The sequence below is a fragment of the Mytilus edulis genome, unplaced genomic scaffold (assembly GCF_963676685.1).
Source record: "Mytilus edulis unplaced genomic scaffold, xbMytEdul2.2 SCAFFOLD_361, whole genome shotgun sequence".
In the NCBI taxonomy this organism is placed as follows: Eukaryota; Metazoa; Mollusca; class Bivalvia; order Mytilida; family Mytilidae; genus Mytilus; species Mytilus edulis.
The window spans coordinates 1-27,999 of NW_027267173.1; the positions used below are offsets into that span (position 1 = coordinate 1).

The window sequence follows — 27,999 nt, forward strand, 5'->3', positions numbered from 1 at the left end:
GCATATATAGGGTATGAACTTTAAGTTTATATATGTACAGTGTATAGACATATTTTGACAACAAATAAGTAAAACTACGCCACTACTCGGTTCAAGTAGAAAAATATGTTTTTTATGACGTTTTTAGACACATATCTTCTTGCACCAGTTGATACAAGTTTATCTTTTAAAACGTATCAACCCTATGTTCTTACTTCAAATCCTAGCATTTAGTGCTGGTCGTTTTGTCCTAAAACTGCAAATACAGATACTTGAATGGTTCAAACAATATTTTTATGTTTACCAAAATACTAAAATCATATGATATGAATCAAATATCATTTTTTGCATTTATATTTTTTTTTAATTGTCGAAGTTCAAATTATTTGAAAATATTTTTATATGGGTATTTATCTGTGGTCACTACGATAAAGATATATATGTGTATAGTGCATATATCTTAAATGTGTTGCATCAAATTTGGAGAGAGGAAATCTCTTATTTTTTAATTTTATTAACAAAAATGCATTGTTTGAAAGAATTCACGGCAATTTTTGAAAGCGTGAAATAAATTATGAAAGTGCTGCTCAGAGTAGGATTGGGAATGATAATCTAAAATTCAGATTTTCAAGATATTGTTTCTCCTTTATTAGTTACAACTGCATTTACTGGTAGTATTAAACTTCAGGGATTTTTTCTATATGTTTGTAAGATGTATGTAGATATGTTTGCTGAATTTGTAAATAAACCAAAAAGGTAACTTCCATGTTCGTTGGCTCATATTTTGTTTTCTGCAAAAAAAGTTGTGAATATGCGAGATCTGCAACATATTCAGAAAATAGTAATGTAGAAGGAACTGATAAATTAACAAGGTCATAACGAAAGTATTTAAGTACGTGCAGTTGCGTCAACAAAAAGTCATCATGAAATGTACAATACAATATGAACCCCTAATTTAAATAGAATGAAAAGTTGAACTTAAAACTGGCTTTATTCTCAATCTGTGACCTCCAACATGCTTGCCTCATTATAAGCATGTTTTAGTTACGATTTTGCTTTTGAAGTATATAACCGTTTACTTTTTTTTTCAGAACATATTATAAAATGGCTGACACTGTAAATCCTTTGCGTTACCCAGGTGACACTGCTTCAACGGATGAGTTAGTTGCTTATTATTTTACTTCTTCATATACGGCTAAAGAAATAGCTGGATTTTTACTTTTCGTTCATAATAAATTTGTTAGTGTTAAGACAGTCTACAGAATGATGAAAAGACTTCGACTGAGAAGATATGGTGCAGAGAGTCCATTGATTAATATCGTTCAAAAGATAATTCAACTGCACAAACAAGGATACTCTAATATTGGATATAGAGCAATGTGGAAAATACTTAATTCTTGCTGTGGCATCAATGCTACTCAGGAAACGGTGAGAATTGCACTGAAAGCTATACATTATGATGGTGTAGTTGCAAGATCTCGACGTCGACTTGTGCGAAGAAGATATTGTAATCTAGGACCAAATTTTTGTATTCACATAGATGGATATGATAAACTCAAACCCTTTGGAATATCAGTGCATGGAGCAATCGATGGCTTTTCTCGAAAAATCATTTGGCTAACTGCAAGTCATACGAATAAAAACCCACGTAATGTTGCGCTTAATTTTGTAGAATTCCTTAGACAATCCAAGCGTGTTCCACGATTGGTTCGGTCAGATGCTGGTACGGAGAACGTTATTATAAGGTCGATACAAATAGCGTTACGTGCAGTTCACAATGATAACATGTCAGGGTACAGAAGTTTTTCTGAGGGGCGATCAACTGGGAATCAAAGGATTGAGATGCTGTGGAGTTTTCTGTGTCCTTACTTCACCACATTCTGGAGAAATATGTTTAAAGACATGATAGATAACGGAGAGCTCAATAACACAAATCCAGTTCATCTAGAGTGTGTACGTTTTTGTTTCCTGCCAGTTATACAACAACATTTAGATATTTTCAAAATATGTGGAATAGTCATAGAATTCGGTCACAACGTCAAGTTGATCAAAACTATGGCGTCCCGGATGTTATGTACAACCAGCCACTACTTTATGACGCTGTCGACTATTCCTATGACATACCATGTGACGAAAGTATCTTTGATGACATTACTAGGCTCTACACCAAACCAATGCTGCCCAGAGGCTGTTCAGAAGAGTTCTGTCAATTCATCCAGCAAATTACAAATGTGAATCTGGATGATTTCAACGTCGTGGACACACCACAGGAAGCAAAAACACTATTTTGTATGCTTACTTCTGTTCTCCCTTGAGATACGAATCATAAACCTTTACTATTTTGAAAAAAAAGTGTTTATGAAAGCTGTGTTTTGCTAGGTTTTTGATTATTGATTTTAGTTTATTTCTCATCAACATGTGAAAATGTTCGAGATATATATGAATTCATGGGTATCGACTTTTATTATTCTATCAGAAATCAGTTTATTTTGGAAAATTGTTAACCAACCCACATTTCTGTTTTCAATAGTGAAGAATTAAGTAAACTTATATTATCGTTATGAAAATTATTTGTTATTTGCCGCTGTAAGTAAAACAGCAATCAATTTAATAAAGACATATAAATATATAACAAAACAGTTATCGTTATGCCACAGACCGTGATGACGACAGCCTAATACATTCCATAATGTACAAATTGTTATATAATTAAACAATATACTAGGTGTCTAAATCGCTCATTCGATGAATCTCTGTTATTGGGCTGTGAAATTGAGGCCAAGATAAGGTCACACTTTAACGATTTCCGGTAATCTAACTTTACTCATAGGAGCCTGAATCGATAACCTGGTTTTAATAGCTATATATATATATATATATATATATATATAATTTGCAGGAATTGACCGAAAAGCAACAAGAGTGGACACACTTATATTTCTCGCCTGTTCTAATATTCTCATTTTAATTTATGTTGATAATACAAAAAAAATTTTTTTCTTAAAGCATTACTTTAAATTAACATGTAAGTGATAAATGTAATGCATTAAAGTCGAACTAAACCCTTTCACACAGACATGTAGGCTTTACAATCATTCCTAACATCGAATTCCGTTAGCATATTGCTAAAATTTTCTCAGAAACAAACCTCATAGAAAAAAATGAACCATGAAATGATGTCAAGGTAAAATGACACATGCCGGACAGATTGGTACACCCTACAATTATTAAATACGCCATACATAGTTTGACTATCCTAAAGTATCTGAAAAACAGACCAATTCAAAGAAATCCAACATTGGCATATGAACCATGAACGTAAGGTAAAAGTTCGACGAAACAAAAATATTAATTTTAAATTACCCATTTAGGTTGCAAAATCCCGGCAATTTTCCCAGGAGTAACGAGAGTTATTGCCTGTTTTATATATACTAACAGCATTACATTTTTATCCTATTAAGTATGCAAAAACAGCGTTAAAAATACACAATTCCAATACTTGAAATTCAGCTGATTGGTTGATCTGTCGTGATCCCAAAGATTCACAAAGATACATATAAATACATTTCCTCCGCTGAAATGTAACTCCTCAGTGAAGCTATTGTAAAGGTAATATATTAATGTTGACGTAATCTTCAATATCAAATGACGCTGAAACTGTATACCAAGAGAAGAGAAGACAATGAAATGGTTAAAAAAAACATGAATGAGACTTCGTAGACTTGAACCATTGTGCACCTCTTATTGGATCTGCTTATCCTTCCGGAGCACCTGAGATCACCCCCAGTTTTTGGTGGGGTTCGTGTGTCTCAATCTTTATTTTTCTATGTTGTGTTAAGTGTTGTTTGTCTGTTTGTCTGTGTCTGTTTCTTTTTTAACCATGGCTTTGTCAGTTTTTTTTTTTTTTAATTAATTATGAGATTCAACGTCCCTTTGGTATCTTTTGCCACTCTTTTTCTTATTTCGTTTTAGTTCAATATAATTTTTGGGATTTCTATTTAAAAAAACATGTACTTTGCCATTGCCTAAAAATGAGGGTACCAATGTTGTATCCGCAACTTCTCCTGAACCACTTAATATTATTTGATAAAACTTTCTCAGATTCTTCATGATGTAATGCTATTGAGCACCTCCTATTTTGTTTTTGCTCAAAATAATTTTTGGGTTTTCCCCTGCAAAACCATAGACTTTTCAATTGTCCAAAAAACAATCAATACCCAGGGATTCTTACATAAGGTGTAATTAAGAGTAAAATTCAAATCGGAAAGTCCCTAATCAAATAGCAAAATAATAAGCTAAAACACATTAAATGAATGGATACCACCTGTCATATTCCTGAATTGGTACAGGCATTTTCTTATGTAGAAAATGGTGTGAACTAAACCTGGTTTTATAGCTTGCTTAACCTCCCACTTGTATGACAGTCGCATGAAATTACATTATATTGATAACGATGTGTGATCAAAACAAACAGAGATAAAAGAAAAAAATGTCCAAAATAGGGGTACAGCAGTCATTATTGTGTTATAATCTTAATCACTATAAAAACAAACAACTATGTCATCAAAGAAGCGGGAAAAGACATACAGACACAGCACACCAGCAAAAAAGACAAGCATACAAATTTCACCAAAGCACAACAACACTATATGACGGGATGTATAAGTACCGAGCCACGTCAAATGGCCATTATCAAAAATTAACTAAACAGTGAAGGTAACAATACACAGTTAGAAGATTAGTTTCGCATTTTGGCCATGTGTAAGCATAAAAGATTTTGTACAATAAAATTGAATTTAGATAGTTGAAGAATAATATAGCCTTCCAATATAAAAAAGAATATATGGTGTAATTGCCAATGAGACAACTCTTCACAAGAGACCAAATGACACAGAAATTAACAACTATTTGTCACCGTACGGCCTTCAACAATGAGCAAATCCCATACATCATAGTCAGCTATAAACGGTCCTGGAATGACAAATGTAAAAAATTCAAACGAGAAAACTAACGACCTACAAATAAATGTACAAGAAACATATATGTAACACAGCAACCAACGACAACCACTGAATTACAGGCTCCTGACTTAAGACAGGAACATACATACATAATGTGGCGGCGTTAAATATGTTAGCGGGATCCAAACCCTCTCCCGAACCTGGGACAGTGGTGTAACAGTACAAATAAAAATCAGTTGACAAAGGCTTAACTCGTCAGATGGATACACATAGAAAAAACAAAAAAAGAGTGATAGTGGCTGGGCACTTATACATCCCAAAAACAAAAAGGCCATTAGTAAAGATCTGAGAGTACTCACAGTAACTGACAGTAGGTTTATATGTCTAGAATGTTTTAGCATGTTTTATATGCTATTTTGATTTTCACATCCGTACCGCCCATAGGTCCGGAAATTACTGTAGTATTTTTCAACAAAAATTTGACCCTCGATCTTTTCAATTCAATTTTATGTAAAAACGGGGAAAAAGGTATAGTTTTTTTTTACACGTCTATAAATAAATGTCTATAGTTTCAGGAAAGGTATCACTAAATAATGGATTGAAATTCAACTTTGAACCACACTTTGGAGACTTTTTCATCCCCTTTTTGCAATATTTTGTATTAAATAGATGTAGATTGTTGCCATAGTATCACCAAAAAGAGATTACATTTCACCATTATAACTATGCATAAGAATAATAGTTACGCTAGGTCATCCAACAGAAACGGTTGAAAATGTATATCTAAGCGAAAAAAGTACATTATTTCACGAACGTTACATATAGTTGATACAGGGTAAACAGAATAAAAGTGATCTTTTTGCAATATTCGTGCATAAAACATTTTAAAAAACATTGTTATCATTGTTTCAAACTGCAAAGAAAAAAATGTAAAAATTAGAAAACTTTGAAATCTGCTATCCGCTTACAATTGCATTGGGTTACATCTGGTCACCTTATACACATATATATATATATATATAAACAAGTCTAAATTGAAAACAACGTTCAAACCTATGATTGCGTTGGATAAAAACCGCAATTTTTATACGTGTGCATGTAAAACAATTTCTTGGTAGAGGGGTCTAAATACAGCACAAACAACATTTTCCAAAAGACCAAAAAAGTGAGAAAGAATATTTTAACAAAACGCATTTGACTAGCAGGTCGAACAACTGATATTCTTAAACTCTGCTGACTGCCATTGGCGATTTCCAAATAAACGGATCACCAGGTGTTACAAAATGAATCTTATTATTAATTTATTATCACACAGAAAACAACAAACTTGCGGAAAAGATGGTATACCGCAAACATAAGGTGCAAAAATTTGTACACCATATCCGGATTTCGACAATTGATGTCTCTTCAGTGATGTTAGGAATCGAAACGGTATTTGGAAGGCCATAAAACTTACCTCAATTTAGGATAGACTCTTGAATTTTGAAAGAGTCAAAATAGGATGAACGGATCATATAAACCCGAAGGCAAATATAATACAAGCCCAAACGAAAAAATATAAACAAGTCTAAATTGAAAACAACGTTCAAACCTATTTATATATATATATACTTTGGTAATCTGTGGTCACCTTACACATATATAGACTTTAGTTAAATCTGGTCATCTAACACAGCTATAGTTTGGGGATACCTCTCGTCAAATTATACAGATATATACCTGGGTTATCTCTAATCACCGTACACAGATATACTCATGGTAACATCTGGTCACCTTACACTGATAAAAGACATGGGTTACGTTTGGTCACCTTACACAGATAAACACATGATAACACCTCACAGAGATATAGTCTTGGGTTACCTCTGTTTACTGCACACAGATATAGACATGGGTAACATCTGGTCACCTTACAGTAATATAGACTTGGGTTATCTCTGTAACCTTACACATAGATAGTCCTGGGTTATCTCTGGTCACAAAACACATATATAGTCTTGCTTTACCTCTGGTCACCTTACAAATATACAAAGTCTTGGGTTACCTCTTGTCACCGTACACATATATAGACTTGGGTTATCTCTTGTCACCATACACATATATCAGTCTTAGATGACCTGTGGTCATCTTACACATATATAGACTTGGGTTACCTCTGGTTACAGATATAAGTCTTGAGTGACCTTTGCTCACCGTACACATATATCAGTCTTTGGTGACCTGTGGTCACCTAACACAAATATAGTCTTGGGTTACCTCTGGTCAGCGTACCAAGATGACCAGAGGTCACTCAGTTTATATATGTGTAAGGTACATATGAACGGTGACTAGACGTTACCTAGTATTTATCTGTGTCTGTATCGAGATCTATGTAAGGTGACCATAGGCAACCCCATTCTATATCAGTGTACGGTGACCAGATGTAACCAGTCTATATACATGTAAGGTTGCGATAGGTAACTTATGTCAATATCTCTGTAATGTGACCGGATACACCTCAAGTCTATATCTAGAAATGTGTAAGGTGGCCAGAGGTAACCAAGGGTGTGTTTGGATATACACCTGAGGCGGCCTATGGCCTTTATGGGTGTGTTTGGATATACACCTGAGGCGGCCTATGGTTACCAATAAGTACCTTTAGTTTGATATTTTATACACAAAATATCAAACCATAGGTACCTATGGGTAACCATAGGCCGCCTCAGGTGTATATCCAAACACACCCTGTGTATAAAATATCCAACCATAGGTACCTATGGGTAACCATAGGCCGCCTCAGGCGTATATCCAAACACACCCCAAGTCTATATATATGTAAGGTGACCAGAGGTAACCACAGTCTATATCTATGAACGATATTTAAATCTGTGGGTGTGTTTGGATATACGCCTGAGGCGGCCTATGGTTACCCATTGGTACCTATGGTTTGATATTTTATACACAAAATATCAAACCATAGGTATATATGGGTAACCATAGGCCGCCTCAGGTTTATATCCAAACACACCCTGTGTAAGGTGACCAGAGGTCACCCAAGTCTAAATAAGTGTAAGGTGACCAGAAGTAATCCTTCTATATATATGTTAGATGACCATTGGTCACCCAAATCTATATACAAATAAGGAGACCACAAGTAATCAAGGTCTATATCGGTGTAATGTGACCAGATTGAATCCAAGTCTATACTTGTGTCTTTATCTAGATACGTGTTAGGTGACAAGAGGTAACCAGGTCTTTATATGTGTATGTTGACCAGAGGTAACCAAGTCTATATATGTGTAAGGTGACCAGAGGTTACCACAGTCTATTTCTATGAACCGTGACCAGAGGTTAACCTAGTATATATCTGATTCTTTAACTAGATCTGTGTAAGGTGACCAGAGGTGACCAAAGTCTATACTTGTGTTAGGTGACCAGAGGTAACCCAAGTCTATACTTGTGTAAGGTTACCTGATGTAACCATAGTCGATATACATGTAAGGTGACCAGGGCTAACTAAGTATATATATGTTAAAGGTGATCAGAGGTAGCCCTTGTATATATCTGATTCTATATCTAGATCTGTGTAAGGTGACCAGAGTTAATCCAAGTCTATACTTGTGTTAGGTGTAAATATAGTCTAATCTGTGTAAGGTGACCAGAGGTACCCAGTCTATATATATATGTTAGGTGACCAGAGGTAACCCCAGTTTATATCCATAAACGGTGACCAGAGGTAACCCTAGTGTATATCTGTGTCTATATCTAGATCTGTGTAAGGTGATCATAGGCAACCCCATTCTATATCAGTGGGTGTGTTTGGATATACGCCTGAGGCGGCCTATGGTTACCCATAGGTACCTATGGTTTGATATTTTATACACAAAATATCAAACCATAGGTACCTATGGGTAACCATAGGCCGCCTCAGGTTTATATCCAAACACACCCAGTGTAAGGTTACCAGATGTAACCCGTCTATATATGTGTTAGGTGACCAGAGGTCAACCAAGTCGATATACATGAAAGGTTACCACATGGAAACTAATGTCTATATCTGGGTAATGTGGCCGGATACACCACAAGTCTATATCTAAAACTGTGTAAGGTGACCAAAGACAACCCCCCAGTCTATTTCTGTTTCAGTGAGAGACCAATAGATTTTTAGGTGGCGGTAGGTTCGGATGAAATTTGAAAAAAGTCGGGACATGATTTTTGAGTTAAAAAAAGGCAGGATGAGCAACTAAGTAAAAAAGGTTTAACTTATTAAAAAGGCAGGACCATTATAGTTTAAATAAAAAAGGCAGGACAAGAAGAAAAGAAGATAGCAACTAAACAAATGCAGGACAAAATGTTTCATCCTAGCACACCCAAACCCACCCCACGGCCCCACCGCCCTGAAAATCAAATGGTAGCTTCCCAAGGTGACAAAAGGAAACCCAAGTTTATATCTGTGTAAGGTGACCACAGGTAACCTAAGTATATATCTGTATTGAGTAACCAGGGTTTATCTTATTTTATATATGTATCACTTAACCAGATTTTGATAAGATGTTTTGATATAAGACCAGACATAACAATATATCGTCTGTTTCTGTGTCAGATGCCCAGATGTTGCCAGTCCCCCCTTTATTGTTAAGTTAAATGGTTGTTTTAAAATAATTTGCTGTTTATATGATGAAATTAAAGAAAATAAATATATAGCTGTGTAAGGTGGCCAGAGGTAACCATAGTCTGTATGTGTTAGTTGACGCTTTGTAATCAATACTTTGAAACATCATTTGGTTATACCTTTCTCGTATGATAAAATGGTTATCGTTTAAAGGGATATACAGACATTGACTGGTTATCTGTTATCTCCAAACACCGATTATTTTTTACATTGCCCTTGCTAATACACCGATATTGACATCGGTTACCTCTGGTCACCTTACGGCAGAATTCTATTTTTAGAACCTTAATATTACTACGCAAATAGCACTTTTTCAGAGGTGACCTGTGGGCACCTTTCAGCGTAACTATTATACACGTGTATAACTATTGGAAATCTATGGACGATGCTCTTTCCATAAATATACTTAACGATTGAATGCTTCTATTTGTAAATGCATTGGATTGTAAAATGCGTATATTTTGTATGAAGCACGCTTCCTTCTATAAAAATGTGCGCACGGTCAACGCTTTTACAACTCTATAGAACTACTAAAAAAAGCATTCAATACTTCTTATTACATTTTTTTTGCTCGGATCATGAAAGTACAATTTCTATCAGGTTCTTTCTTTTATTTATCTGTGCACTTTATTGTGGAAGCCAATAGCCTACATAAACATTCATGTGGAAGGTCATGACATCATGAATGTTACATTTCATTTTGAAATGAAGGTTAATTTCAGAATAATTATAAAAAAAGAAGATTTTGGTGTAATTTCCAATGAGACAACTCTTCACAAGAGACCAAATGACACAGAAATTAACAACTATAGGTCACCGTACGGCCTTCAACCATGAGCAAGCCCATACCGCATAGCCGCTGTCAGCTATAAAAACACGAGATTGCTGTTTGCTGATCAAATTAACGTATTATAATGAAATACTAGAACACACCCGCGACTTCGCGGGCATTCTATCACATGAATAATTTTAGCGCATATCTGTGTATTATGAACATTCATATTACTATAAATATAAAGTGTATTTGCTTTTTACTTTCAATTCTCAGTTTACTAATCGATCTACGGCGGTCATTGATACATTTCACAAACCCTGTCTATTTAATTAACTCTGTGACCGCCGTGGAAATGATATCAGATAGAAAATACACTTTATTCGTAGTATATACATGTATGTTCAAAGTATACTCCCTGGAGGTAACCGTAGCCAGTGCCTATTCCATAACGGTCAACCATCTCGTGATGGCGTCCGTAAAACTTACGAAGAGATGACCTCAACTTCACCACTTGGAACCCTTGATTTAATAGTTTCCTTGTTAGCAGCAACCCTCTATCAAGAAAATCATGATAGGAAACACCAGCCCTGGACTAGCGTATCAACTGGGAGATATATACTCCGTACGCAGGTGCTGCTGGAATGTTGCTACATAGAAATGGAAAGTTCACAATTGGAAAGCTGAAATCATCTCTTTTATCGTAAAGTTTTGTTTTCAACCGACCCTCATTGTTAATTTCTAGATGTAAGTCAAGATATGAGGCAGACTTTACTGTATCTGTTGTATCCTTTATCTCAAGTTCAATGGGATAGATGCGTCCAACATAGTCACCAAATTTTGAATTATTTAGTGAGAGAACATCATCTATATAGCGGAAAGTAAAGTTGAAGGATACAGCTAACTTCTTTTCTTTCTTCTTAATGTGCGGCTGCATGACTATAAGGCGATGTGTGACATCTTTAAATGACCTTTGTGTAACCTTAACCTTCTACATCATGGTCAAATAATAACCTCTTAATAAAGTAATATATAGAGACGTTATGTTTTAGTCATCTAAATAAGTGTTCTCTAGTTGTAGTAAATATTTATCACTTCCTGAAAGTTGACGTTTACGGATTAATAACTCCTACAAGGGTTATCATAGAACCGGGCCCAAATAAAGATTGTAAAGCTTAAAAAGAAAGGTCTCCTCAATTTTCCTTTATATGCAATTGTTTGAGATTTTTGCAAATAACTCGAGTTTCCCACCTATTTTGGGGAAAATAAGGATCTCAGAATTTACTGTTTGTCACTTGCTTAACCACAATATTTTCAATATTTTCTCAGAATCTTTTATAAAGAAAATACCATACCCCTGTCCCCCCCTTAAAGTAAGATGGTCGGTCTTTTAATACATTGTTACTTGGATGGTGAATTGTCTCAATGGCACTCATACCACATCTTCTTTTTATGAAAAAAGGTCAAGGATTAATGACACATGTCAGACTGATGTGAACTAGTGGAGCATCTGTATACCAAATATTAAAGACCATGCCTCATACTTCACGAGATATGGACCTTAGCAATAAAATTAGATGCAACAGTTATACCACCATCGTCAGTAAAACAGTCCTATGTATTGTAGGCGAGACATAAACCATTGTACTATCAACTGAATGGGGACTTTAGTTTAATTCAGTATTAATACCCTGTCAAGTGAAAGAAATACATACATATTAAATAAAATTACACAAATAATATCTTTATTATCGTGGTCTCAAAACAATAAAATAAATGACAATTTCTCCTTGCACTAAGGGGAGTTTTTCTTTTAAAAACTCAAAAAAATCAGTATTAATACCCTGTCAAGTGAAAGAAATACATACATATTAAATAAAATTACACAAATAATATCTTTATTATCGTGGTCTCAAAACAATAAAATAAATGACAATTTCTCCTTGCACTAAGGGGAGTTTTTCTTTTAAAAACTCAAAAAAGTCAAAGCATTAACAGAGAACAATATAAAATATTGCAAAAATGTCTTTCAATACATGAATAAACTTCTAATTTAAAAAAGAAACCAGAAATGATCCCCTAAACATTTTAAAACATTTTTTCATTCAGAGACTGCTTGAGGAGCAATAACATTAACTTACAAATAGAAACTTGACATGAATATTGGTAGATATCAAAACCTAGTGTACAATTGTTTTAGATTTTAATCTTATATATACCAACTGTCAATCTAATCCTGGATTTGTACCAAACTTGGAAAGAAGCTTATGTCCATGAAACTTTGGTGAATTGTTAAAGTCTATTGATGTAAGCTCCCTTTGTGTTTTTTTTAATTTCATATTATGTGTTTTGGATTAATGGGACTTTATCGGACTATAGCTCAAATTCCTTTTAACCTTATATTTCCTCACATTATAATAACACAACATTAGGAATTACAGAAGAAAGCTCCCTTTTGATTTAGAAAAAGCAATTGCCGTGTTGTTTCAGAGTAATTAGAATTTTTAACAATTTGAATTCAGGCAATTTTCCCCATTTTTCACACTTTCTGTAGTGTTTCTAAATTTCCTGATTTCCTTGAAACTTTACATTACTGTTGGGATTGATATAATGAAGCTCCCTTTTGATTTTTTATTATTTATTTGTTGTTCTGGAGTTACAGGACTTAAACAATGTGAATTAAAGGAAATTATTAATGCTGTCTTTTCCAATTTCTATATGCGCAATACAGGTGTATCATGCACTCTAGGCACAGCTGTTTATTTTATTTACCTTATCATATGTAGTTATACACAAAAATAACATGTGTTTCTGTATTCTGTTTTGGTAATAGAAGATACATTTTGGTTGAATGCATTAGAAATGAACAGATAAGGGGAAATAACTCTGTAATTTCAACTTATTTGCTGTCCTTCTAACCAATTTTATAACTTATTTAATTATTATTACCAGACACTTCCAAACAAAAGACTTAACATTTCTAACTCAGGAGGTTATTTACTATAAAATAGTATACTTTTTTTTCATCATGTTTCAATTTTTGAATTATTTGCCTGATTCTTCATAGACTGGCACTTAACATCATTTTTAATCTTATTTTAACAGGTAACCATGCAACTACCTAATACGGCGAGAAAATGTATCATATGTGCTGATCGGGAAATTGATGCCGTCATACAGCCATGTTTCCACAGCCTGTGTCTGGTATGTGGACTACAGATACAAGAACATGGCAGGAAATGCCCAATATGCAGAGGCAACATTGAAAATGTCCGCTCAATATTTTATTGTTAAATTCTAGATATTGGACACAAAACAATGTTTTTGAGAAATAATAATATGTAGTTTAAAGAGACCGGTCAAATTTCTCAAGGCATGGGACCGGTGCAAATTAGCATGGGACATGGACTTTTTAAAAGCAAAATTTCAATGGGACCAAGATTTTTTTCATCTAAGATCTGCATGGGACATTGACTTTTCTTTTATTAAATCAAATTAAAAAAAGTTCTGACTGTAAACTATGTATAATCGACTGCACAGCCACAAGGTTAAGGATAGTTCCACATATTTCTTTGCAAGGAAATGATAATCATGAAAACTCTCCCAATAAAATTCCTGTCTGGTTGAATTTTCAGTTTGCACAAAATTCAGATAGTAATTTTTTTTTAATTTTATAACTTTTTCAAATCAGTTTGGAATTCCATTTAACTTGACAGCTATAATCCCAATTATATACTGTCAAAGTAATTTGGTATTTGGTTTATTGCTGTCAAATCTATTATCATGTTTTAAGAAATAGTAAAAAAAACTTCAATTTTCAGTTCGGATTAAATACAGATGGTCACCTTTAAAAATATCCACAACTTTGTCAAATCAACTTTAATTGTCATAAAACTTGCCTTTTTTCTATATTATATACTGTTCTTACAAATTACAAAGTTATTTGGAATTTGGTTTATTGCTGTCAAACCTATAATGTTTTAAGAAATAGGTAAAAAAAAGCTATAATTTTCAGTTCGGATTAAATACAGATGGTCACCTTTAAAAATTTCCATAACTATTTCAAATCAACACTGATCGTCTTAAAACTTGATACTGTTCTTACAAATTACAAAGTTATTTGCTTACATACTGTCAAATCTACAATATTGTAATAAATAGTTAAAAAAGCAAAAATATTAACTTAAAGTACCAACTAAATATAGATGTCACCTTTAAATATTTTTATAACTTTTTTAAATCAACTTTGATTTTCAACACGCTTTACAGTTATTTTTTTTTATATGCTGTTCTTACAATTTACAAAGTTATTTAATATTTGGTTAACTTAATTACTGTCAAACCTATAATGCTTTAATAAATAGTTAAAAAAGCTAAAAAAAAGTACTGACTAAACACAAATGGTCACCTTTAAAAAATTCCATAACTTTCTCAAATTAAATTTGACTTTCATAAAATTTGATTGTTATCTTAATTATATACTGTTCTTACAAATTATAAAGTTATTTAGTATTTGGTTAATTACTGTCAAAACTATAAGGCTTTAATAAATAGCTAAAAAAGCTTAAATTTTCATTACAGACTAAATACAGATGGTCACCTTTAAAAAATCAATAACTTTGTCAAATCAACTTTGATTTTCATTAAACTTGAAAGTTATCTTTATCATATACTGTTCTTACAAGTAACAAAGTTATTTAATATTTGTTTAATTACTGTCAAACCTATAATGTTTTAATAAATAGTTAAAAATCTAAAACAAAATTAGTATGGACTAAATACAGATGGTCACCTGTAAAAAAATCCATAACTTTGTCAAATCAACTTTGATTTTCATAAACTTGATTATTATCTTAATTATATACTGTTCTTACAAATAACAAAGTTATTTAGTATTTTGTCAAATACTGTCAAACCTATAAGGTTTTAATAAATGGTTAAGAAAAGCAACAATTTTCAATACAGACTAAATACAGATGGTCACCTTAAAGAGTTTCTATAACTTTTTCAAATAAAACTTGACATCAATGTTTTAATTGATAGATTACAAAAAAGCTACAGTTTTCAGTTCAGACTTTATAATTCAGATTGTTACCTTTAAAAATTTCTATAACTTTTTAAAATTAACTTGGAGTTTCATTAATCCTTACAAAATATGAAGTTACTTAACCTGTTAAACATGGCTGTCTTAAACAATTTTGCAACACATTTTAACAGCACTGTCATCACATCACATGTCAGTTTTATTTGAATGATGTATGCTGTCTGGAGCAAAAGACATCTTTGATATACTTTATGAATTAACATGGGACACCAAGTTTTTTTGTTGCAAAAAAGAATGGGACATCAACATTTTTTCATCTGTATAACCATGGGACTCTATATATTCTTGAATGGGTGAATAAAACAAATCAAATGAAATATAGTGGGAGTCCCCTGGGATCATCCCCACCCCTTCCTGTTTGAGAACTTGTAAACGGTAGAGATCCCCACCCCTAAACCATATATATTCTTGTATGGGACAATAAATCAAATCAAATGATATATAGGGGGAGTCTCCAGGGTCACCCCCCCCTTTTTTTAAAAAGTCAAGATCTCCACAAAACTTTTTATAGAAAACACAATCATTTCAAATTTTCATTGTCATCAAATCCTTTATTAGCAAGTGAGTGCGGACAGCTGCAATGGCAAAAATTACAGGGGTAGTACCACAGGGTTTATAATTACAGGGTCTTTGTTTGGGAGACTTGTAACAGCATCCTGTTACAATTATGTATTTTTGATAGTGTTATTGTGTCCTTTGCTGCAAAATCAGGGTCAACACATATTAAGGGATTGCTATTTGTTGTTGTCACACTATATTATATATTAACCTTAAATTCTCCTAAAACACATGGAAATATTTTTGTATATCAGCTCATAGACATAATTTTGTCATCATAGTGATCTGGATGTCATCAACATTTATAATGATTTACTCCTTTTAAAAGGAATTTAGATTATAAATAAGCAATGACTGTTATATTTTTTCCATCTATTCGAAATAACCTAAAAAATGTGGTGCACACTTTTAAATAACCCGCTACATGGATTATTCAGTGTGCACAACTTTTTTGATATTATATCTTCATAGACAGAAAAAATATTGCAGTCATTCAATGCATTTTTGTTAATAAAATTAAAAAATAAGAGATTTCCTCTCTCCAAATTTGATGCAACACATTTAAGATATATGCACTATACACATATATATCTTTATCGTAGTGACCACAGATAAATACCCATATAAAAATATTTTCAAATAATTTGAACTTCGACAATTAAAAAAAAATATAAATGCAAAAAATGATATTTGATTCATATCATATGATTTTAGTATTTTGGTAAACATAAAAATATTGTTTGAACCATTCAAGTATCTGTATTTGCAGTTTTAGGACAAAACGACCAGCACTAAATGCTAGGATTTGAAGTAAGAACATAGGGTTGATACGTTTTAAAAGATAAACTTGTATCAACTGGTGCAAGAAGATATGTGTCTAAAAACGTCATAAAAAACATATTTTTCTACTTGAACCGAGTAGTGGCGTAGTTTTACTTATTTGTTGTCAAAATATGTCTATACACTGTACATATATAAACTTAAAGTTCATACCCTATATATGCGACAATATATAACTTAAAATACAGTCAGCTTCAATTGTCTTTCAATTGAAAGCTGTTGATTTACATACTGAACAGCTTGATCTATGTCAAACTGTGAAAAGAATGAAACATGTAAAAATCTAAGTTGCTCACATGATGATACAATCAAACAAATATCAGTAAACATAAAATAAATTTGGCATGCATCAAAAATGACAAGAAATTTGAAATTTCGAGACAAATCTGCAATGGTTGCAGCAGTAACCTTAGTGAATGAAATATAAAGGTGTCTCAGTTGTGAAGCATGTGACAATATTACTACTTGGTTATCATTTATTGATGTCCCACTTATATCAAGGGTGGTTAAATTTCGCAAGGACATTACAAATGCAAGATTGTTTAGCGGTGTTTCTGCTACATACAATTCTTGAATAGTAGGAGTAAGCTTTAGCATCAATTTGGTAAATCTGTGTGACCCAAAAGTAATATTTTGGTTACTTAGATTGAGACATACAAGCTGATTATTTTTCACGATCATTTCCATCATTGCAATGTCTATAGTATAGGAATCGTCAAATTCTACAATAGTCCACAAGCTTTGCATTTTTCGCACAACATCCTTTAGACCTCTGCATATTTTACAGACTGTATAAAGTAACTCCGACACAGGAATATAACTAAGTACCATTATCACTAATTCTTCAGGAAGGTCTAATAGACTAGCTGAAAATATTAAACAAATGAATTATTGCAAACACCTATATTTTATAAATGTCATACTTATTTTTTCAAGAATCTAATATACTTTTATTCTATATGTACGAGTGCTCAGGTGAAGACCGAAGAGCGTTGTTTTGTTATATTTGCCATTTTATAAATTAAAACAAAATTAAAATGTATCAATAGCTTCAAAAGTTATAGATATATTTTGACATTTTAACTGAGTTTACAAATGGAAAATATAACATAATAAAACCTCCAATGATGTTGACTTGAGTCTTTTTGTCGCTGTTTTTAAAAGAAGTAGAAGCTAGATATCTGCACTGAAATATATATCAAGCCACTCAGTGACTCACATAAAGTTTCAAGACACTTTATGTTAAAAAACTCCAATGATTGGAGACCATGGTTCAAAGGTAAATTACTCAGAAATGAGTATGCAACATTCACCAATTTTAGATATTGATAAATTAATTATGTATATTTTTCATGTTAATTAATTTTACTAATATTCCACGTTTGATATGGAAACAAGGTATGGGATACCCATAATTGCCACGTTTATTGCAAGCCGTTCACGTCAAAACTCAGTATGTTTAAACCATTTTTCGAAAAATTTACACACTGAGAATTAGAAAGAAAAACACTGAGATGAAATAAACTGAAAAACACATCCTGAGAATTGAAAATTACACAATGAGATTTGTGCGCACTTTTTCTGCGCACAGATCTAATTTGCATATCTAATCTGTATCTATTACAATCTTAAACAACTAGGAGACAGAACTCGCTTTTAATTTGTAGCCTGAGTTCATGGCTCAAATTGTTATTTCGATTAAGTTTATGTCATCAGCAGTCCAAGGTCTGTTTAAGTTACGATTAGTAAAGATGTGAAGAATTTCCCTAAATCTCCTGTATCTTTAATTGACATTATTAGGAAACTCGAGAGTTCTAATGCATCTGTATGTATTTAAAACTTTAAAAACAGGTTTAATCCACAATTTTTTACATTATAAAATGCCTGTACCAAGTCAGGAATATGACAGTTGCTCTCCATTCGTTTGATGTGTTTGAGCCATCCCCTTGTTTTTGCCATGTGATAATAAGGACTTTCTCTTTAGAATTGTCCTTGGAATTCGGATTTTTTGTTATTTTACTTTTTACAACTTGCACACAACATGTACATAAATCTCATTGTGTAATTTTTGAAGTCTCAGTGTGTAATTTTCAAAGCTCACTGTGTGTTATTTATATTTTTGTAATCTCAGTGCGTCTTTTTGATATCTCAATGTGTATGTTTTTATTCTTAGTGTGTGTTTTCAGGTTTTTTAATCTGTGTTTTTTTTTCAATTCTCAGTGTGTTAATTTTTCGAAAAATGTTTTAAACATAGTTTTGACGAGAACTGCTTGCCATATACGATGATATAACGTTACCACATCTCTGTTCATACACATATTATACTTACAGTAATTGCAAGGGATCTCTAAGCTGACCTGTAAAATACAAGAACAGATCAAAAGATTTAATCACATTATAAAGTGCCATAGTTTGTCAGCTTGGCGTGTGACATCAAATTTCCCTCATTTTTTAAACTAGCTTATAATACAGACATTACAGCAATCGGACTTGAGTATGTACAGGTTCAAACAAAATCTTTTGTTAGCAACCTTGCTAGCTGAAGCGTAAAGTCGTTATTAGCTTATAAGGTTTACCTTTATTACCCTTATTTTGAAGTAGTTTAGTCCAAAAGACGATAAATTGATTAGTCCACTCTCAAATTAGGGTAGTAAAGGTAAACCTAAGAACGATGTTACGCTTCAGCTAGCAAGAAAGGTAATCAAAGTTTTTGATTGAACGTACATAGTCAAATCCGATGGCTGTAATGTTCAACATGATTAGACAGTCATTTATTTATTCCTGGTATGGCGGACTAAAACAGCTTATTTTTAATACGAAGTTAACAATACGTCATGTCAGTATTTATTGTAAAAAAAATATGGAAAATAAGGATAGATCATAGAGGGAAATTTTTGTTTACTAAATTTGAGAATGGAAATTGGGAATGTGCTAAAGAGACAACAACCTGACTAAAGAACAGAAAACAGTTGACAAAATTTGTCGTCTTTGTACTGTTTATTGCACACACAAAAACATTGCGGTAGGGGCTTTGCCCATTGTTAAAGGCCGTACGGTGACCTATAATAGTTGTTAATTTCTGTGTCATTTGGTCTCTTGTGAAGAGTTGTCTCATTGGCAATTACACCACATCTTCTTTTTTATATTAACCGAACAATTATAATTAATCTGCCCCGTCATTTTTTCAGTACTGCACGAGATTTTTTTTCTCGCTGAACACTTCGAAGTAACAAGAGTCACAAGAACAGTCATTGGAACTTTATATAGGAGGAGGGGGTCTATATAGTTCAAATGAACTCGTAGTGACTCAGTATTAAAACATCAAAGGATCTTATTTTGCCGCAACTGTGAATTAAAAAAATCAGAACTCGACTGGCTCTCTCCAACGTAAATTTCGTGACACCCTATGTTAATTTATAGTTAAACCTGATTATTTTATGAGGCGACCATTTTACTTTCACAGCTGGAGAAAAAGGGTTGTGTTTTTTTTTGCATCAAAAACAAAATTCCCCTAACGTGTGTATACTACGGCAGACACGTGGAAAAGCCTTTTTATAGAAGTTTTTTTACAACAATAACTTAATGATTGATTGATTGATTGTTGTTTGTTTAACGCCACATGAGCACAACAAGGCTATATCGCGGCGAGATATCATTTAATAAATTGTTTCTTATCTTACCTCCATTTACTTGAAATAAAATGCTCAAATGTGATGGCGACCTGATCCTTCCAAAGTCAAAATGAAAATGAACAGGTTAAAATCGTGCCACATTTATCTCGATTTAGCTGTAAACTTTCCCGTTGCTCGCCTTAATTTAAAACAATGTGTTGCTTTATAAAACAATATATCGAAGAAAAAAAGGCAATTTATTATTATTGCATGATATTTTTATTGACTTATAAATTAATCGTAAAATTGTTTCTCGTTTTGATAATTTGTCGCGTTATTTAAAACGATTTATTTTTATGGCGATAAAAAACAAATCGGCTAAATGCCTTGTTAGGCATTTTGTCGAAAAAAATAAATCGCAGTAATAAAAAAAAAAGGCAATTTATTATTATTGCATGATATTTTTATTGACTTATAAATTAATCGTAATTTTTTTTCTCGTTTTGATAATATGTCGCGTTATTTAAAACGATTTATTTTTAAGGCGATAAAAAACAAATCGGCTTAATGCCTTGTTAGGCATTTTGTCGAAAAAAATAAATCGCAGTAATGAGAAATAATGCAGTTTCCCGCTAAAAGTTATATCGCCTTCATGGATTATAAGTATTAAAACGAGGGTAATATACGTACGGAAGCGTATATTACCCTCGTTTTAATACTTATAATCCATGAAGGCGATATAACTTTTAGCGGGAAACTGCTTTATTTCTCATTACTGCGATTTATTTTTTTCGACAAAATGCCTAACAAGGCATTAAGCCGATTTGTTTTTTATCGCCTTAAAAATAAATCGTTTTAAATAACGCGACATATTATCAAAACGAGAAAAAAAATTACGATTAATTTATAAGTCAATAAAAATATCATGCAATAATAATAAATTGCCTTTTTTTTCTTATTACTGCGGTTTATTTTTTTCGACAAAATGCCTAACAAGGCATTTAGCCGATTTGTTTTTTATCGCCATAAAAATAAATCGTTTTAAATAACGCGACAAATTATCAAAACGAGAAACAATTTTACGATTAATTTATAAGTCAATAAAAATATCATGCAATAATAATAAATTGCCTTTTTTTCTTCGATATATTGTTTTATAAAGCAACACATTGTTTTAAATTAAGGCGAGCAACGGGAAAGTTTACAGCTAAATCGAGATAAATGTGGCACGATTTTAACCTGTTCATTTTCATTTTGACTTTGGAAGGATCAGGTCGCCATCACATTTGAGCATTTTATTTCAAGTAAATGGAGGTAAGATAAGAAACAATTTATTAAATGATATCTCGCCGCGATATAGCCTTGTTGTGCTCATGTGGCGTTAAACAAACAACAATCAATCAATCAATCATTAAGTTATTGTTGTAAAAAAACTTCTATAAAAAGGCTTTTCCACGTGTCTGCCGTAGTATACACACGTTAGGGGAATTTTGTTTTTGATGCAAAAAAAAACACAACCCTTTTTCTCCAGCTGTGAAAGTAAAATGGTCGCCTCATAAAATAATCAGGTTTAACTATAAATTAACATAGGGTGTCACGAAATTTACGTTGGAGAGAGCCAGTCGAGTTCTGATTTTTTTAATTCACAGTTGCGGCAAAATAAGATCCTTTGATGTTTTAATACTGAGTCACTACGAGTTCATTTGAACTATATAGACCCCCTCCTCCTATATAAAGTTCCAATGACTGTTCTTGTGACTCTTGTTACTTCGAAGTGTTCAGCGAGAAAAAAAATCTCGTGCAGTACTGAAAAAATGACGGGGCAGATTAATTATAATTGTTCGGTTAATATAAAAAAGAAGATGTGGTGTAATTGCCAATGAGACAACTCTTCACAAGAGACCAAATGACACAGAAATTAACAACTATTATAGGTCACCGTACGGCCTTTAACAATGGGCAAAGCCCCTACCGCAATGTTTTTGTGTGTGCAATAAACAGTACAAAGACGACAAATTTTGTCAACTGTTTTCTGTTCTTTAGTCAGGTTGTTGTCTCTTTAGCACATTCCCAATTTCCATTCTCAAATTTAGTAAACAAAAATTTCCCTCTATGATCTATCCTTATTTTCCATATTTTTTTTACAATAAATACTGACATGACGTATTGTTAACTTCGTATTAAAAATAAGCTGTTTTAGTCCGCCATACCAGGAATAAATAAATGACTGTCTAATCATGTTGAACATTACAGCCATCGGATTTGACTATGTACGTTCAATCAAAAACTTTGATTACCTTTCTTGCTAGCTGAAGCGTAACATCGTTCTTAGGTTTACCTTTACTACCCTAATTTGAGAGTGGACTAATCAATTTATCGTCTTTTGGACTAAACTACTTCAAAATAAGGGTAATAAAGGTAAACCTTATAAGCTAATAACGACTTTACGCTTCAGCTAGCAAGGTTGCTAACAAAAGATTTTGTTTGAACCTGTACATACTCAAGTCCGATTGCTGTAATGTCTGTATTATAAGCTAGTTTAAAAAATGAGGGAAATTTGATGTCACACGCCAAGCTGACAAACTATGGCACTTTATAATGTGATTAAATCTTTTGATCTGTTCTTGTATTTTACAGGTCAGCTTAGAGATCCCTTGCAATTACTGTAAGTATAATATGTGTATGAACAGAGATGTGGTAACGTTATATCATCGTATATGGCAAGCAGTTCTCGTCAAAACTATGTTTAAAACATTTTTCGAAAAATTAACACACTGAGAATTGAAAAAAAAACACAGATTAAAAAACCTGAAAACACACACTAAGAATAAAAACATACACATTGAGATATCAAAAAGACGCACTGAGATTACAAAAATATAAATAACACACAGTGAGCTTTGAAAATTACACACTGAGACTTCAAAAATTACACAATGAGATTTATGTACATGTTGTGTGCAAGTTGTAAAAAGTAAAATAACAAAAAATCCGAATTCCAAGGACAATTCTAAAGAGAAAGTCCTTATTATCACATGGCAAAAACAAGGGGATGGCTCAAACACATCAAACGAATGGAGAGCAACTGTCATATTCCTGACTTGGTACAGGCATTTTATAATGTAAAAAATTGTGGATTAAACCTGTTTTTAAAGTTTTAAATACATACAGATGCATTAGAACTCTCGAGTTTCCTAATAATGTCAATTAAAGATACAGGAGATTTAGGGAAATTCTTCACATCTTTACTAATCGTAACTTAAACAGACCTTGGACTGCTGATGACATAAACTTAATCGAAATAACAATTTGAGCCATGAACTCAGGCTACAAATTAAAAGCGAGTTCTGTCTCCTAGTTGTTTAAGATTGTAATAGATACAGATTAGATATGCAAATTAGATCTGTGCGCAGAAAAAGTGCGCACAAATCTCATTGTGTAATTTTCAATTCTCAGGATGTGTTTTTCAGTTTATTTCATCTCAGTGTTTTTCTTTCTAATTCTCAGTGTGTAAATTTTTCGAAAAATGGTTTAAACATACTGAGTTTTGACGTGAACGGCTTGCAATAAACGTGGCAATTATGGGTATCCCATACCTTGTTTCCATATCAAACGTGGAATATTAGTAAAATTAATTAACATGAAAAATATACATAATTAATTTATCAATATCTAAAATTGGTGAATGTTGCATACTCATTTCTGAGTAATTTACCTTTGAACCATGGTCTCCAATCATTGGAGTTTTTTAACATAAAGTGTCTTGAAACTTTATGTGAGTCACTGAGTGGCTTGATATATATTTCAGTGCAGATATCTAGCTTCTACTTCTTTTAAAAACAGCGACAAAAAGACTCAAGTCAACATCATTGGAGGTTTTATTATGTTATATTTTCCATTTGTAAACTCAGTTAAAATGTCAAAATATATCTATAACTTTTGAAGCTATTGATACATTTTAATTTTGTTTTAATTTATAAAATGGCAAATATAACAAAACAACGCTCTTCGGTCTTCACCTGAGCACTCGTACATATAGAATAAAAGTATATTAGATTCTTGAAAAAATAAGTATGACATTTATAAAATATAGGTGTTTGCAATAATTCATTTGTTTAATATTTTCAGCTAGTCTATTAGACCTTCCTGAAGAATTAGTGATAATGGTACTTAGTTATATTCCTGTGTCGGAGTTACTTTATACAGTCTGTAAAATATGCAGAGGTCTAAAGGATGTTGTGCGAAAAATGCAAAGCTTGTGGACTATTGTAGAATTTGACGATTCCTATACTATAGACATTGCAATGATGGAAATGATCGTGAAAAATAATCAGCTTGTATGTCTCAATCTAAGTAACCAAAATATTACTTTTGGGTCACACAGATTTACCAAATTGATGCTAAAGCTTACTCCTACTATTCAAGAATTGTATGTAGCAGAAACACCGCTAAACAATCTTGCATTTGTAATGTCCTTGCGAAATTTAACCACCCTTGATATAAGTGGGACATCAATAAATGATAACCAAGTAGTAATATTGTCACATGCTTCACAACTGAGACACCTTTATATTTCATTCACTAAGGTTACTGCTGCAACCATTGCAGATTTGTCTCGAAATTTCAAATTTCTTGTCATTTTTGATGCATGCCAAATTTATTTTATGTTTACTGATATTTGTTTGATTGTATCATCATGTGAGCAACTTAGATTTTTACATGTTTCATTCTTTTCACAGTTTGACATAGATCAAGCTGTTCAGTATGTAAATCAACAGCTTTCAATTGAAAGACAATTGAAGCTGACTGTATTTTAAGTTATATATTGTCGCATATATAGGGTATGAACTTTAAGTTTATATATGTACAGTGTATAGACATATTTTGACAACAAATAAGTAAAACTACGCCACTACTCGGTTCAAGTAGAAAAATATGTTTTTTATGACGTTTTTAGACACATATCTTCTTGCACCAGTTGATACAAGTTTATCTTTTAAAACGTATCAACCCTATGTTCTTACTTCAAATCCTAGCATTTAGTGCTGGTCGTTTTGTCCTAAAACTGCAAATACAGATACTTGAATGGTTCAAACAATATTTTTATGTTTACCAAAATACTAAAATCATATGATATGAATCAAATATCATTTTTTGCATTTATATTTTTTTTTAATTGTCGAAGTTCAAATTATTTGAAAATATTTTTATATGGGTATTTATCTGTGGTCACTACGATAAAGATATATATGTGTATAGTGCATATATCTTAAATGTGTTGCATCAAATTTGGAGAGAGGAAATCTCTTATTTTTTAATTTTATTAACAAAAATGCATTGTTTGAAAGAATTCACGGCAATTTTTGAAAGCGTGAAATAAATTATGAAAGTGCTGCTCAGAGTAGGATTGGGAATGATAATCTAAAATTCAGATTTTCAAGATATTGTTTCTCCTTTATTAGTTACAACTGCATTTACTGGTAGTATTAAACTTCAGGGATTTTTTCTATATGTTTGTAAGATGTATGTAGATATGTTTGCTGAATTTGTAAATAAACCAAAAAGGTAACTTCCATGTTCGTTGGCTCATATTTTGTTTTCTGCAAAAAAAGTTGTGAATATGCGAGATCTGCAACATATTCAGAAAATAGTAATGTAGAAGGAACTGATAAATTAACAAGGTCATAACGAAAGTATTTAAGTACGTGCAGTTGCGTCAACAAAAAGTCATCATGAAATGTACAATACAATATGAACCCCTAATTTAAATAGAATGAAAAGTTGAACTTAAAACTGGCTTTATTCTCAATCTGTGACCTCCAACATGCTTGCCTCATTATAAGCATGTTTTAGTTACGATTTTGCTTTTGAAGTATATAACCGTTTACTTTTTTTTTCAGAACATATTATAAAATGGCTGACACTGTAAATCCTTTGCGTTACCCAGGTGACACTGCTTCAACGGATGAGTTAGTTGCTTATTATTTTACTTCTTCATATACGGCTAAAGAAATAGCTGGATTTTTACTTTTCGTTCATAATAAATTTGTTAGTGTTAAGACAGTCTACAGAATGATGAAAAGACTTCGACTGAGAAGATATGGTGCAGAGAGTCCATTGATTAATATCGTTCAAAAGATAATTCAACTGCACAAACAAGGATACTCTAATATTGGATATAGAGCAATGTGGAAAATACTTAATTCTTGCTGTGGCATCAATGCTACTCAGGAAACGGTGAGAATTGCACTGAAAGCTATACATTATGATGGTGTAGTTGCAAGATCTCGACGTCGACTTGTGCGAAGAAGATATTGTAATCTAGGACCAAATTTTTGTATTCACATAGATGGATATGATAAACTCAAACCCTTTGGAATATCAGTGCATGGAGCAATCGATGGCTTTTCTCGAAAAATCATTTGGCTAACTGCAAGTCATACGAATAAAAACCCACGTAATGTTGCGCTTAATTTTGTAGAATTCCTTAGACAATCCAAGCGTGTTCCACGATTGGTTCGGTCAGATGCTGGTACGGAGAACGTTATTATAAGGTCGATACAAATAGCGTTACGTGCAGTTCACAATGATAACATGTCAGGGTACAGAAGTTTTTCTGAGGGGCGATCAACTGGGAATCAAAGGATTGAGATGCTGTGGAGTTTTCTGTGTCCTTACTTCACCACATTCTGGAGAAATATGTTTAAAGACATGATAGATAACGGAGAGCTCAATAACACAAATCCAGTTCATCTAGAGTGTGTACGTTTTTGTTTCCTGCCAGTTATACAACAACATTTAGATATTTTCAAAAATATGTGGAATAGTCATAGAATTCGGTCACAACGTCAAGTTGATCAAAACTATGGCGTCCCGGATGTTATGTACAACCAGCCACTACTTTATGACGCTGTCGACTATTCCTATGACATACCATGTGACGAAAGTATCTTTGATGACATTACTAGGCTCTACACCAAACCAATGCTGCCCAGAGGCTGTTCAGAAGAGTTCTGTCAATTCATCCAGCAAATTACAAATGTGAATCTGGATGATTTCAACGTCGTGGACACACCACAGGAAGCAAAAACACTATTTTGTATGCTTACTTCTGTTCTCCCTTGAGATACGAATCATAAACCTTTACTATTTTGAAAAAAAAGTGTTTATGAAAGCTGTGTTTTGCTAGGTTTTTGATTATTGATTTTAGTTTATTTCTCATCAACATGTGAAAATGTTCGAGATATATATGAATTCATGGGTATCGACTTTTATTATTCTATCAGAAATCAGTTTATTTTGGAAAATTGTTAACCAACCCACATTTCTGTTTTCAATAGTGAAGAATTAAGTAAACTTATATTATCGTTATGAAAATTATTTGTTATTTGCCGCTGTAAGTAAAACAGCAATCAATTTAATAAAGACATATAAATATATAACAAAACAGTTATCGTTATGCCACAGACCGTGATGACGACAGCCTAATACATTCCATAATGTACAAATTGTTATATAATTAA

The 27,999-nt window shown here is 32.6% G+C and overlaps 2 protein-coding genes and 1 long non-coding RNA gene across 4 annotated transcripts; 2 read left to right on the top strand and 1 right to left on the bottom strand.

Annotated features, from left to right (window-relative positions):
• The first annotated feature begins 10 nt into the window (after positions 1-10).
• LOC139504946 (uncharacterized) lies at positions 11-2,677 on the top strand. Its single transcript, XM_071294824.1, has one exon. The coding sequence runs from the start codon at positions 1,084-1,086 to the stop codon at positions 2,212-2,214; it is 1,131 nt and encodes a 376-aa protein (XP_071150925.1). The 5' UTR covers positions 11-1,083; the 3' UTR covers positions 2,215-2,677.
• A 9,562-nt stretch (positions 2,678-12,239) lies between these two features.
• LOC139504944 (uncharacterized) lies at positions 12,240-20,879 on the bottom strand. Its single transcript, XR_011659462.1, has 2 exons — positions 19,195-20,879; positions 12,240-17,731 (listed from the first exon to the last, which is right to left on the bottom strand). It is a non-coding gene; the product is annotated as an uncharacterized lncRNA (long non-coding RNA).
• Positions 20,880-21,507: 628 nt separating this feature from the next.
• LOC139504945 (uncharacterized) lies at positions 21,508-27,981 on the top strand. 2 transcript variants are annotated; one of them, XM_071294823.1, is made up of 3 exons: positions 21,508-23,141; positions 24,605-24,642; positions 26,377-27,981. In XM_071294823.1, exon 3 carries the CDS (start codon positions 26,390-26,392, stop codon positions 27,599-27,601), a length of 1,212 nt encoding a protein of 403 aa, XP_071150924.1. In that variant the 5' UTR covers positions 21,508-23,141; positions 24,605-24,642; positions 26,377-26,389; the 3' UTR covers positions 27,602-27,981. The 2 variants fall into 2 exon arrangements, with proteins under 2 accessions (XP_071150924.1, XP_071150923.1); XM_071294822.1 differs by having other exon boundaries at positions 21,509-23,141; positions 24,605-24,813.
• Positions 27,982-27,999: the final 18 nt, after the last annotated feature.